This window comes from Dermacentor albipictus, chromosome 6 (assembly GCF_038994185.2).
Source record: "Dermacentor albipictus isolate Rhodes 1998 colony chromosome 6, USDA_Dalb.pri_finalv2, whole genome shotgun sequence".
Classification (NCBI taxonomy): Eukaryota; Metazoa; Arthropoda; class Arachnida; order Ixodida; family Ixodidae; genus Dermacentor; species Dermacentor albipictus.
In genome coordinates, this window is record NC_091826.1 from 48,456,808 (window position 1) to 48,471,652 (window position 14,845).

Here is a 14,845-nt window from a genome sequence, read left to right on the forward strand (position 1 = left end):
TTTCTTAGCGAGTAATTAATTCACCTGCCTCGCTTGGATGTATCGACCGGTTTTTTTTTTTAAATCGAAGTTGACAGAGTTAGCCTCAAAAAGTGTGACCGCATGACCATTGACTTAAGCTGAGCTAACTGAACATTGATATATATATATAAATATATAAGCCACATCCGATGACAGCTAGGCTTTTCCATTTAGATGTGGCACTATATGCTAATTCCTCCTTTTTTCCAACGAAATTAAGCGAGCGCGTGCCCACATACTTCAGCAGTGCAAATACGTGTCAGCGGCCCTATACTCAAGAAACTGTTTGTTGCGCGCTTCCGTGATCCGTGATGAAAACACAAAGCGACAATTAAGACTCGGCTTAACAACTATGGAACGTTTAAATTGCGCATTAACGTCGACGGCACGTTCGTGCCCCCGTGCACGGTTCGTACTATCGACGGAGCTGCAGGCGCAACTTGACCGCAATAATCCGAAACTCGAAACTATAGAAGATACATACGTAGTTGTGAACGCCTCACCTGGATATTGCAGTACAGAACAGTTTTTGTGGGCCGGAAACTGCTTCGGCCACACGGTAGTACCTATACTGGTTATGAAAAGTTAGGCAAACGCGCAAACATAGAGAGAAATGGAGCCGAAGCTGTATACTTCCCGCCATGCCACCGAACTGCTCAAGCAAGAAGGGGAGAGATGCGAACGAAATAACGGGAGAGAGTGAATGACTGACGATTACCATAAAAGCAAAACCAAAATGTTAAATAGCCATGGTGGAACCGAAACATTGTTGCACAAAATACAACAGGTTACTTGCAAAGAAAAAAAAAACAATACTTTTACAGAACTTTTTGAACAGGTCTATGAAGGTACGTAAAGTGTGCTACGAATATTTCTGCATCTTGCGCACTGCATCGCACATTATTTTTTTTTTCATTTATCACGGGCACGAGCATTACGAGCACGCAACAGTAGAAAGCGTAATAATTTTTCAAGACGTTTCTTTTAGTTTCGATTCCACTTTTTGTTCCATATGCTTGTAGTTCATGGCTTTCGAGATTACGCGCGCTGGCAGGCTCGGAAGCCATGGTGCGTATTGCGTCGGCCGCCTCGATTTCCGGTGGCGCTACCATCGTTATTGAAGCACATGGCGGCCTGCACAGATGTATTTTAACGTGTTGTCGTGACCAATGTGAACACGTGTTGACCAGTTGCAGCAGCGATTTGCAAGCAATGAAACGTCCGGCCAAGTCAGCAAAGTCACCGGTACTGCTCCAAAATGCTCTCGTTGGCGCGATATTCAGTGGAAATGGTCGTTTGTGCAAGCGTGATTGCGGCGGTCGCGACATGTATGTTTGAAATTTTGTATGTGTGTGTATGCAAGCCTGCGCACTTCCCCGCTTTACTGGATGCTTAAATTAAATTTCAACACTGTGTTACGTGTCGAGTAGTCAGTTGAGACACACCTCACCATCGTTTGCAAATCGTCTTAACATTTGTTGATGGTACTTGTGTGCTATACCGTCCTTTCGGTGTGTAAAGTTAGGCGAAAGCTGTCAAGTGGTCGATTGATTGACTCAGGCTGCGTAATATTGACGATCGTCGCACGCGATTGTAAGACGGAAAGCTAACTGGATAGGCTATACTAATTTGGCCGAGTTGGTAGCATCCCACGACTGTTCGCCTTTGCGCTGAAACTAGAGAACGGTGATTATCTCGTCATCTGTTTCCGTCCCCTAGTTTGCGCGCAAAAGCTTACGATCACTGAACTATTTTCAGCCGTGAGGTCGGCCTCCAGGGATTAGTGTTCTTGCCAGCGTAGTCTGTTATACTTCACGTTTTATTCACGATCAAATTACTCTTCATCATACTTCTTAATTAACTACAGTGAAGTTATGCTATTAATTATCACGACATTGTCCACACTGCCGACTGTCCAGTGCATTTCTCGTCACGGGAACCCTCGGTACAACATTCGCTTTAACGGCGTGAAAATGCACAAATTTAGCGCCCTTACCATCATTTTTTAATGAAAAAAAAGGCGTCAGCAGAAACGAACATCTTGTCGCACATGCGCGATATATTCACAGTGCAATCATCGTGACCTGTTTTTTTCCTCTGCCATGCGCATCCTGCGTACATGTAAATAAGAGAGAAAGAGGGAAAACAAACATCTTTTTACATAGAAGTCTAATGGCAAAACAATACACCATGGTTTAAGAAGCTGGGAATAGACTAGTCTTGTCACAATTCAGTTGACTGCTGTGCATTAATGCCCGACAGAGTGCGACGCAACTGTGTCAATTAAGGGAGAACCGACGAATGGTGTGCCAGTGTGGGGTCGAAACGGTACCTGGCCACATGAGGGAAAGACGTGTTGTACCGGTTAAAGACCTGCCAGGTGGCGGCCCTAATAATCCTTTTCACAATTGTAAAGCTAGCTTTTCTGTGCGGCAGTAACTACACTAATGGTGGCGGAGTCATTTTTCCAACCGGTGTGCATGAGCATAGGGTTGCTTTTTATGTAACATGGAAAATGTAGATGTGGTCCTCAAGATGAAAACCATCTGCAAGAGACAAGCCCCAGCGTGGGCACTTTGTGTCCATTTGAATGATAACCGATGCTGCCATTAGTTGGGCAAATGTGCAGTCCAGACACACGCACTTGCAAATTTGTAAAGTGTCTGTTGCGTACCTTTATAGGTTTTCATCTCAGCATTACCTATAAAAGTACAATCTTCAAGTGCAGCAAAGCCCCACTTCTGACTCTCGATGACTCGGCTCACACTGCACATTCCTGAAATACAACCTGCAATCAATAAATGCGGTAAATGAATGGCTGGCGTGCGGTATAGTTGGTACTATTGATTAACAGTCAGGCCAGTGAAGCCCGAGGTCTGTCAGTCATCATGCACATAGCCGTGTTGGTTGTCCAGATGTGCAATAAGGTGTAGTGCAGCGATGCTGTTACTGGTGAAATGTAGCAGTATACAAATGTGAAATTCTGCTTCAGGCTTTGGAGAACATAAAGAAAATGTCACGACATGCTGTGCCAGGTGTACGGATGCAGTGACTTATCAAAAAAATGTGTGCACGTGTGGTACAAGCACTTCCATGACAGTTGAGACGGCCTGAAAGACAGGCGATGGCTAGGTAGGCCCGTGACATCGCGCACTGATGAAAATATTGAGAAAATTCGCCAACTCTTGACCGAAGCTCGTCGACTGATGCTTGGAATGTTTGTGGAGGCTACAGGAGTGTTATACTGTACTGCTTATGTAATTTTGTACCGCCTCTCTTGCAAATAAATCACGAAATCAAGCATTGACTATTTATTGATCATAGGTGGTATTATAGTCACAACTTCGATCCCTGGTCACTGCGGCCACAATCTGATGAGGGTAGACTGCAAAAACTCTATCATACTTTCTATATGTGAGTGCTTAAAAAAATGTCAGGTGGTTGAAATTAATCCAGAGAATCCTGCTGCAATGGGCCTCATAAACCATGTATTGCTCTTGGATGGAAATATAGTTTCTGTTCCAGAAGGCTGTAATGGTGGGCTAGTTGCATTATATTAGAAAGAGTGAGAAACAGTTTTAAAAACAGTGGACTGAGACTAGAAAGACATGACGAGCCCGACGACGACGCTTCACTAGAAGCTGTCTTTGTGTATTGCATTGCCCAACATATTTGTTAGAGATCTACACGTGATTTACCTCATAATGTCAGCTGACCAAGACACATAATTTGACTTGGTTGTGAAAAATTCTCGCAGAAGGAACTCTCTTGCTCAAGATGTTTTGCAACTGCACTAAGCAGTGTCATGGTGGCCATATTAGTTTGTGACTGCCTTCAGCAGCTTTTGTAAAAATTATATATATATATATATATATATATATATATTGTTTCGCATCACTGTGAGAATTGTGATAGCACCAACACTTTCTGGCCTTGCTGTTATCATTTCAAAACTTTCAGGCATCGCGGCAGGTCCGGATGGCACCGTCAAAATCGAGGAAGCCTCCGCCAAAAGCACCTTCACCTGATCCAGAGTCTGAGGATGGCTTTGAGGATGAAGAGGACGAGGACTACTCAGATGGTGACCAGGACATTTCACAGTTTCTGGGTGACCTTGGCGATGACAACGATGATATCGAACAAGAGAAGGAGCATGGGGGAGTTCATAAGCGTGCTGTCGACTCGGCGGCCGACTCGCAGGCTTCAAAGAAGCTCAAGAAGTCCGGCCTGTACAAACCGCCAACTGCCGAGGAGCTCAACAACCTCAAGGAGGTCGAGACGCTGTTCCATTCAAACCTGTTTGGCTTGCAGGTGAGTTTGTTGTCTGTCTCATAAGGGTTGCTTGGTGGGCAAGTTGGTACATAACTGTTGAGTTGACATGCGTGGCGGAGACGCCTCCAAGGAACAGGAGAGCATGCCCGAAGTTGGCGTTCGACAACACGGGTGCAGACAAAGTGCAGACACAAATAGCTCCCTATGAGTCGGCCATACGCAAACTGAAACCCATGACATTACAGCGGTACCTTGCAGAACAAACCCAATTTGTTCTGTGGGTTGGTTTGTTCTCCGAGACATTCATTTTGTGGGATGTGTTTTCACATTCTTTCTCCTGGAAAACATATCAATTTGCCTCGGGAGCCTTGTTATTCATGAAAGAAAAATGCAATAATATCACAAGTTAAAGAAAAATTTGTCCATGTATTTACCAAGAATAATGGACATTCAACATCCAGAGAGGAGTGTTTGGAAGATAGAGAAAGAGGTACTGTTTACATAAGTACTATACACCCATTTGCACTTTTAAAAGTGATTCTTAATTCATTCTGAGTTGTGGATAGCTCAGCAAACCAAATTAATAATTAAATACTTACTGCACTGGTTAATCTTTAACTCAAGTATCATTTCATTGTCTTTTTTTACAAGTGGACTCTTGATGGTCAGAAATAAAGGTCAAATAAATTGTTTAAATTCTTCGTGATCTGTAATGGTTTTTGTGCTTTCTATCGTTAAGCAATAAAACAATTTTGCTATTTTCTTGCCAAATGTTAGTTTCTTTGCTTTTTTTTGGCCTTGCCTGTAGCATCTTCCAAATTTTAATGTTCATATTATAAGAAACCAACAAACACGTGTTTGTTGGCTTCTTATGACATGACTAATGAAAATCGGGCCCCTCGGTTAACCTCCTTTCTTCAAATTTTAATGTTGGCATATCTAGATAATGTTTGAAGTATCTGCTGCTTGATGTTTGCTGCCAACACACTGTAAGCATAATTTGAAGCTGTAGTTATGTGTTGTGTTTACAAACTTTTCTGCTTTTTCTGTCAGTGAAATTTTGGGCCAAGAGTTGGTCGACTGAAGGGGAGGTCCCCTTGCAGCCTTGAGCTATGGGGCCTCCTTCTGTATGTTGAACTCCAAGTGTAACACCTTTGCAAACATAAACATGTTGATTGATTAATTGATCGATCGTTTGTTAACCATCTCGCAGTTATCAGACATGCTGAAGGAGATTGCCCCGAAGGAGAAGCACAATCATCACTTTGATGCCTGGCTCGGCCTCTTCCGAAAGACGCTTACGACTATTCCATCGTGGGACCGCATTCATGTAAGTGGCCTTGTTGCTGTTCCGGACAGTGTGGTTTGTGCAAATCCGCGTCATTTGATTCATAGTCTCCTACAAATGTTACTAGAGGGAACTCTAGTGTAAGTGTGGCAGTTGAGCCATCATGGGGGGACTAATGGTTAGTATGATTTGCACCATACTGCCACACCATTGCTGAGGCGTGGTGTCCAAATGCACACGCCAATGATCGCTCTCTCCATGTAACAGGAGTGGATCTCGAAGGCTTTGTTTTTTCTAACTGCAGGAGCCCATCCTAGAACCGATGTTTATGAAATCTTACTTGCTCCCTCAATTGCTTCCACCGCATGCAACTACCAAAAGCATAGCCTTAAAGATCTTAATCTATTATCCAGAGGGCGCGCCACCCCTGGAGCGTGGATTTGGACAGCACCTACTGCCAAACTGGAAGCATGTCTTAGCCGCCGTGCTTTACACATCACCTATTGCATTATAGATGCAACAATGTGCAGTTATTATGCATCTGCACATAGACTTATTTCCTTATTGTGTTTAAGAAAAGGTTTAGAAAGGTAAAGCATAATAAATAATGTCTAGGGGCTTTGGAAGTGTATTTTGAGTCTGGGGGCAAGAGCGGGGCTCATTTCACCTACACAAACTCTTTTTTTTTTTCTGCTATTGTAAAACCAAGGCCTAATGTTAACTAGTACGACATTATAGGGGGCCAGTGTCCCCTTGCAATGTATCTGTGGGGGCGATCAACCCCACTGCAACTCCCCCCCCCCCCGCTTTCGCAGTTCCAGGGTTCCTTTCCAAGTTCCAGTTCCAAGGCCTCAAGAACGGCTGAAGCCGCAAAAGCATGAAGTTTAGACAAGTCCGTGTACTGCCCGTCAATGATACCCATGGTGGCTGAATGATCCCAGTGCAAAAGTTCTGCCTAGCATATTTTGAAAGAAATTCATGTGATCTGAGGTGCCCTGATATCTGGCCTGCCTTCTGTTGAATCCTTGTCTTGTTGAAGCAAACACTTGCAATCCCCAGTAGACGCGTTCGCACTACATGCGTACAAGGGATGGCCTTCATGGCAATTTTGCAATGAGGAAAGTCTTGGTATGACCTTGGTGGGTGCGTAGTTATTTTCTCAACGAATTGATATTTTTGAGGAGAGAGGCCTTATGTGTGCAATTAAAGTTCATGGGCAGTCCTGACATAATGTGTTAATTGTGATTTCTTTCAGTGTAACAGCACTTAAAGACTTGAAACTGTGTTGGCGATGCCCATCCATCTTTGTTGATAGGTCAGTGTCAGCCATCGTCTATGCTCCCACAGAGAGCAGTTTTGTGCGTTTGTTTTCCATTCGCCGAGCTTGGTCATGGGGTTCAAGAAACAGCCACATAGCATGGAGAAGCTGTTACTAAGACAAAGATAAACAAAGTTGTCTGAAAAATTAAATTTAAATTATGGGGCTTTACGTGCCAAAACCACTTTCTGATTATGAGGCATGCCGTAGTGGGGGACTCCGGAAATTTCGACCACCTGGGGTTCTTTAACGTGCACCTAAATCTAAGTACATGGGTGTTTTCGCATTTCGCCCCCATCGAAATGCGGCCGCCGTGGCCGGGATTCAATCCCGCAACCTCGTGCTTAGCAGCCTAGCACCATAGCCACTGAGCAACCACGGCAGGTCATGGTTGTCAGGGGCAGCAAAACTGTGTCGTCACAATTTGACCTCCTTCTTTGATGACCATTGTCCTTACAAAACTGCTTTTGAAATTGGTCTGTCTTGTCTTTGTTTCTTTTTGTGCAAAACTCACGTAATAAGCATTATTTTGTTTTACTAATTGTTGGAAATAACAGGATCAAATTTAGCCTCTTTGGAGGTTTTACTACAGTGTCTCAAAGTGTGCACACTGTTGCCAGGTATGCACGTTGCTCGTGTATGTCTAGCTTGCACAGCTTAACGCATTGCTCTCCTTTCTTGCACGCGTTGCCTCAGGACAAACCCGAGACCATGCTGAAGAAAGTGACACTGCCGCTTCCAAGTGGACTGCCGCGTGACCCGAAGTGCCGCTTCCGTTTCGTGCCTCCCAAGACCGTTCAGGTGGTGGGAAGCCACGCCTTCGGTGGGGCCGTCGGTCCTGATGCTGTCGTGGACTTGGCCGTAGAAATGCCTCTGGTAAGTAGCTGAAGAAGGTGATCCCAGAGCTGTTGACACAGAACAAAGAGTGGGCTTAAAAAAAACCTGCTCTGGGCTCACCTACCTAGTTGTTTTAATGTCCACTGGTGGCCGTCACAGGAATCCCAAAGTACTTTGTGAGCTTATAAATAAATGCATACCTGCCAACTCTACTGGATTTGCCGCAAAGAGTGTGAACTCAGGCTCATTCTACGGTTTTAGGCATGTTGCATAAAGTTTTATGAAAAATGGGTCCTGTTCGGGAAAATGCTTTACAGGTGCTGAAGGATGGCCAAGCAAAATTGAAAGATTTGAGGAAGAGCAAAATATGTTCAAAAAAGTAATTGTATGGTGCCTGCACTGCAATTTTGTAGCAACCCAGGTTGCTAAACAGAGCGCTACTTGCCTTGTGCAAGTCTCTTCAGACAGCTTTTTGAAGCAGGCTAAATCGTCAAGAGGTAATTTGCTGAAATAATTGCTGTGATTTAAAAACCCTGTATTGCTTCCAAGTCTCTGCTGTAGGCCTAGCTTGTTGCTCCCTATGTGCGGCATCTAAATATAAATAATCGTAAATAAAGTGAGCATTTATCCCGTAAAATGCGCCTTCTTGGGGCAAACATAAACAAAAATGTGTGTGGCTGCCTTCGCTCCCACTCTAACACTCCACCCTTTGTCATGCACATCAGTGCCTTTTGCAGATCTTAAAGTTTGAAACTGTCAGGTACGAAAATGAAAAATATTTGCAGTCCCCCAAGTGGGATTCGAACCCTGGTCCCACAGTAGAAGGTGCAGGTTTTACCCTTTCGACCACTGATGCAGCCACAATGCTACAGAAGTGAAAATATTGAATTTGAAGAGCACAGTCACGCTGCTAGCAGCTGCGGTGTGCTGGTGCACGTTCTACAACTTAATTATCAACCAGCACCATGGTGAAAGTACCTAAATGGCCCTTGAAATGCTTTTCTTACTAATCGTGGAATGGCCTCAATATTAAAGGACATTGTCTCGGGAATCTCATGCCGCAAAAATTATTTAGAATCCTTCAACTATAAGTGGAGTTACAGCACCGATACCCAACTTTCTCTCTCTTTTTGTCTCCGCTATTGCGCTGCAAGCTGCACAGCGGAGAATTCAAGAGGGCAGTGCCCTGCTTGAAAGTTGAGCGTCACGGCACCTCTTGGCTGTCGCGATAGACTTTGTTATGACCTGCCGTGGTTGCTCAGTGGCTATGGTGTTGGGCTGCTGAGCACGAGGGCGCGGGATCGAATCCCGGCCACGGCGGCCTCATTTCGATGGGGGCGAAATCCGAAAACACCCGTGTACTTAGATTTAGGTGCACATTAAAGAACCCCAGGTGGTCGAAATTTCCGGAGTCCCCCACTACGGCGTGCCTCATAATCAGAAAGTGGTTTTGGCATGTAAAACCCCGTAATTTAATTTTAATTTTAGACTTTGTGATGCAGCATGCTGCTGCTATCTCGGAGGCCACACCCAGTGCAAAGACGCAATGATTTTTCTTAGGGGTGTGCGAATATTCGAAAAGTTGGGATATTATCGAATATTATGTTTTAATATTTGTACGTATTCAATTAAACAAATAGATATTTGAAAATGTTCGAATATTCTGTTGGATACGAATATGCGAGTCAAATCGAATGTATTGGTGGCTGTGCGGGAGTAAACACGGTTCTTAGCATTTGTTTCTAATCTAATCTAAGAATGTTGGGGCGATTTCGTGCTGAATTTCGTGTTGATTTGACGCTGCTAGCGAAATTTAACCTGTAAAGCACACTTAGCCTCTAAACGTCTAAACTATGCGGGAAAGCCAATCTCTTAACTGCAAGGAGCGCGGGTTTGCAGACAGCGAGGGTACAGTTCCCTTTCTTTCTTTTTCTTTTTTGTTGCAGCGCCACTCTCAATTTTGACCTTATTGCTTGAGAGCAGGTAGAATGAGTGACGACTGGCACGGGGTCAAATGCCTCCAAGTTTACAGGCGTTTGATGCGGTGTAATAAGGCACAGGCTGGTGAGGACAGCTAGTGGGAATTACTAATTTTTCCAGGTTAACATTAGCCAGATACACAGTGCTTTAGTATGATAGCTTAGTAGTCTAGTTTTTTTAACATTGACAGTGCAATTGAAGGGTTTCAATGTGACAAATTAACACAACTTGCTAGTAGAGGTGTGTGCATGCCGTTATTCTATATTCAATTTGATATCTGAAGCTTAGTATAAGTATTCGATTCGATTAGAAAATTTTGATATTCACGCGCCCCTAGAATTTTACTGTCTTTTTAGTATTGGAGGCATATGTATTTTTCATTTATTTCACCCAAAATTTACAACTACATGTATATGTACTACTGAGAATGCTCCCTCGATCACAAAATCAGCCAGCCAGTAGCGTTGGTGGGCCTGCTGCTTTCAATGACGCTGCATGGCGGCATTACAAAAGCAAGCGATCTTGCACAAGGCATTGTAAATTCACTGCTGCGTGCACTGCAGTAATATTTGGTTCACATGTTCACAGCAGCCTCTGCAACATGTTGGCAAAGTTTTCTTCTATTTTAAAGAAGTATTTCAGGGCCCCTTTAAATGAGACCAGCAGTAAAATCTTAAAGAGCTGGATGCAAAGGAGGAAGAAGTACTTGTTGTCCCTCCACTTGATTACTGGGCAATGCTACCTCCACAATGAATGAAATTTTCTTCTTCTCGACAGGAGATTTCTCTGTGCTTACTTGAATGTTTGCTCCAACTAATACGGCACGAAAATATCAGACTCACTGTGTATAATATTGAGTATCTGCCCATGCCACAACAGGAAGGAAGAATAATGCACTTGATGAGCGGTTATGGGCTGACATCACACCTGCACCTGATCTGTAAACCAGCACTGAGTTGAAAGAATTAACTTATGGCGATGGTAAGAAGTAAAAGGCACGATAAGAAAGAGGAGGAGGAAGCCGTGTCCCTCAGCTTTGCCAGCAGGTGGCACAACCCTCTGCAAAAGAACATGACACAGCCTGGAGTGAATGTTATAGAAAGTTTTCTTCGATATTTCTGGCTTTAAGCACCCAGGGCTTAGGGCCAGCAAGCACTGCGTTACCCATTTTATGAGCTCTGCTGGCTCCTTATTATGTTGGCGTACTTTTCATGTGTGCTTTTAAGGAGCACTTAATATGTAACCCTCTGGACGGCACAAACGAGTAGCCCTTGGCGGACTTCTCTGGCGATGCCTCATCTCAGGAAAGTAAGGCTAAGTGAACTGGCTGTGTTGTAACTTGTAACAGATGGTAGTGCGAACAAGGGACAATCACACGGGAAAGTACAAAAGCTACGGGGGCATTTAAGCAATTCTTATTATGTGTAAATGCGAGAGCATTATTTGTCGCCGAGTATGTTGCTGAGTTTATTGCTGCGGCGAAATGTTGTCAGGTACTTTGAGGGTGTACATTGCCTCGCTACAGCTCACCATGCTCACTCCACAGCCATTCGCTCTGCCTTTCGCATTGTCGAGGGCTTGGGTGGTGAATGTTGTTTCGCTGCTGTAGCGTGCTTTGCACATTTTGCTGCGTTGCGATGGTCTCGTACTTCGTTGGCAGCGAACTGGCACCTCTGGCCACGCTTTGCTGTGTTACCTGATGATGCAGACGCAAGCAATTCAACTTCAGACGATGTTGGCTCCGTTACGCCAACAATGGCACCACTCGTATCATGTGCCATCTAGTGAATCGCCCGCCAGGCAGCGCCCAACCACATAATACCCATCACTGTCACCTGCTTCAGTGTTGGTGCCCTGTAATGGTAGTGCAGTGGTTAGTGCCTGCCTCAGTTATGGAGTGGTAGCAGTGACGGTGGGGCAGAGGATTGAATCCTCACTGTGGCCGCTTTCTTAGTTTAATGAAGATGGCGTAATTTGTGTGCGGTTTTTCTGCCACGGGTTTCTGATGACGGCGGGGTCGCGCAGTGAGCCAAGTAACGCTCTCGCATTAATAACAAGCGCTAAACTCACAATGTTTATTCACTGGCACTGGGCACCATATACAGTTGAACCTTGTTAGTGCGTAGTCAGCCGGGAACGACGTTTAGGTACGCACTAAACGATGTACGAATTAACCGCCAATGCCAGTTTAGAAGTTTAGTTTAGAAGTGTACTGTATTCATTCTTCAGGCTTTTATTACAATGAAAATCAACAAAACAAGGTGATTTTTTTCATTACCGCGCGTTTAGATTGGAGTTCTTGCTGTAAAGCTTTCTCTTATGAGGCCATGCGACTGCTCTCTTTCTGAATTGCCAGGAGTGCTTCGAGAAGACAGACTTCCTGAACCAGCGCTACCACATGAAGAGGGCGCTCTACCTCGCCGTCATAGCATCTCGCCTTAGGAAGTCGGAACTAGTTGAAGAGATGGCATTCAGCACTCATCGCGGAGATGTTGCATCCCCCACGTTGATTCTGAGGCCGTCAGGTAAGCAAATGTCAGTGGTGTGGCGTGTCAGGACATAATTTTACCACAAGCGATTAAGGCGTCGTGAACATTTTTCCAGTTCCTCATGTCTGTGTTACAAATGCAGTAAAATGTCGTCCTCTGGTCCTGGCAGGTGTATGTATTATTTAAGGGAATCAAACTCTCATTAATTTGGACGTATTTGGTTGCACACCGCTCAATTTAGTCAACTCTTGGAGTTCAGCGAGTGCGGCGTGCTATGAATGTGCGACACGAAAGAGCAAATGTAGCGCTAGCATCCAATCGAAACAAAGAGGCGGAGTCCACGTCACCATAATCGTACGAATTACAAGGGCAGCAGAACGCTTCATGCCTTTATAACCCTTGTTCTTGCATTTGCCGCCGTGCATAACAGCACGTTTGCCATGTGCCTTCATAACTGTGTATGGTCACCATCCGTAATAGCCTTGATAACAACCATGGTTTCATGTGCAGTGGTTACGGCAAACGGTACTTTCGTTTTGTCTCGGTGCAATATGTGGCTGCGCATACAATGTCGGAAACACGGTGGAAGCTGTCGGAGGTGAAGAGCGCCGGATGTGTGGCGATGGACAGATGATCTCTTGGCAACCAGCTCACTGGAAAAAAATTTAATCGGGGTGTGCACCCATGCGATATTGAAAATTGTGTCTCTAATGAACACGTGCACTCTGACTGCACTGCGAAGGAAGCCGCATGGTGTTCACTGCTACGGGCACCGAGCAGTCACGAGTTGACAAGAATCGTGGTTACCGCATTGTTTTGTAAAAATAGAAACGGGATTTGCTGATTCATTCAGTAAATAAAATGTGTGTTGATGTAGTTAGCATTTGTTGTTTTCTTGATACCCTCAACAATTGGATGTTTGGTTAATTCGGGGATATTTTGCGGTACTGTGAAATCCGAATTAACAAGGTTTTACTGGAACACTTCTTTTTTTTTTGCATATGTATTCTCCTTGTCCAGAGATAGAGGTGAACAAGTCCTTAATTTTCTGTGACTTGGAACTATGTTTGGGTGCTATAGGGTTAATTTCTCATAAAAGACGCATAGTAGGTTACATTTCTAGAATACAGTTGAACCCTTTTATAGCAATATTCTAGTGCCAAGAAAAATCCCATTGTTTTAACTGGGTTGCATGAAGAAAGCAGAGGGTATAAATGTTCGAACATTTTATTTAGACAGAAGTCAGTACAGTCGAGCCCACTTACAGCACTATACCAGTTTTATCAATATCTGGATGTAACAATGAGCAGCTGCTGCAATAGTAAATTTTGTGTTAAATTGTTAAATTAAACAGTAAATGGTAAAGTAAATGGTAAATGGTAAATCAAACTGCTTATTACGATGTTTTCATGCCGCATTATTGGCTATAACAATTAAACCTGGCTACTGGGTGTCTGCACCAAAAAGGAAGCGAATGCGAAATCCAGGAAACATAAAAAACAAGAACACGAGCCCGCTTTGCCACATCGGACTTAATGCTACGCAGTCCACACGGCACACCTTCCATGCCCCTCCCCCGTTTTCCTCCCACCTCTCCGGTCTTCAGTGAGAGGGCAGAAAGAAGGCGAAAGAGGGGCACGCGAAGCTGGCCACGTGATTTGGCGAAGGCCTGCCATGTGGGTTGCATGGCATGAAGCCGAATGCAGCAAAGTTTCTTGCAACGTTGCAACAAACGCCAGTCCCCCCCCCCCCCCCCCTTTTCAAGGCACGCAAAGGTGTGTGTGAGAAAGCAATTGAGATTTATATTCTCTTTTTAGGCTTCTCTCTCTCTTTTGTGCACGCACCCGGTAGCCAGATTGTTATAACCGATAGCGCGATATGAGAGAATTGTATTGAGCAATTTATTTTGCCATAGAACACATGCAAAAGTTGGCGGTGCATCGGCTTCTCCTCGTTTTACGCGACATATTGTCAATATTGGTATCATAATAAGCGGGCTCAACTGTACCAGAGATATCAGTTTCATCATGATAGCAGTGTTCCTTTCTTTTTTTTTTTATTGTTTGCGAGGCATCTCTGCCACAACACTTTGTTGCGTCTATGTTCTCTTCTTGAAACCTCCCACAGGCCAAGCTGGGAAGCACTTTCGGGTCCGCCTGCTGCCTTACCCATGTGCGGAGCAGTTCAAGGTATCTCGGTTCGTGCCAGCACGCAGCAACCTGCGGGCATCGTGGTTTTTCAAGGACAACTCCAGTGGTGCGTTAATGCTGGTACCTGTGCTCTGATATTCATGTCTAACCGAAGCTGGACATATGTACAGTACAGTACACTATGAAAAAAGAACACCAAGTTAGTACTTTGCTGTAGATTGCAGCCAAGATACGATGTGAAGGCCTGCAGGCTATGTTTGTACCCATAGATGCCTTGAGTGACGCTTCACATTAGACATTTCTCTCCCCCCCCCCCTCTATTTTTTATTATTATTATTCATGCCACTTCACGCACAGTAATGCAGCATGCAATGGCTTACTTCTACCACTGTAGGTACTGCGCATCATATACCTGCCGTGGTGGCTTTGCGGGATCAAAGGCCACCTTATTTTCTTGGGGGTGAAATGCAAAAATGCTCGTGTACTTAGC

At 44.5% G+C, this 14,845-nt stretch overlaps 1 protein-coding gene across 3 annotated transcripts in view; it reads left to right on the forward strand.

Moving 5' to 3' along the window:
* Mat89Ba (nucleolar protein 6 Mat89Ba) overlaps nt 1-14,845 on the forward strand; it is a 53,232-nt gene that overhangs the window by 5,505 nt on the left and 32,882 nt on the right. For 2 of the 3 annotated variants that reach the window (XM_070540508.1, XM_070540509.1), the window contains exons 2-6: nt 3,982-4,332; nt 5,507-5,623; nt 7,596-7,775; nt 12,073-12,241; nt 14,333-14,461. In XM_070540508.1, coding sequence (XP_070396609.1) covers nt 4,000-4,332; nt 5,507-5,623; nt 7,596-7,775; nt 12,073-12,241; nt 14,333-14,461 — 928 coding nt within the window. In that variant the 5' untranslated portion in view covers nt 3,982-3,999. Of the gene's footprint in view, nt 1-1,121; nt 1,267-3,981; nt 4,333-5,506; nt 5,624-7,595; nt 7,776-12,072; nt 12,242-14,332; nt 14,462-14,845 lie in introns of those variants that run through there. The other variant, XM_070540507.1, reaches the window with a different exon arrangement.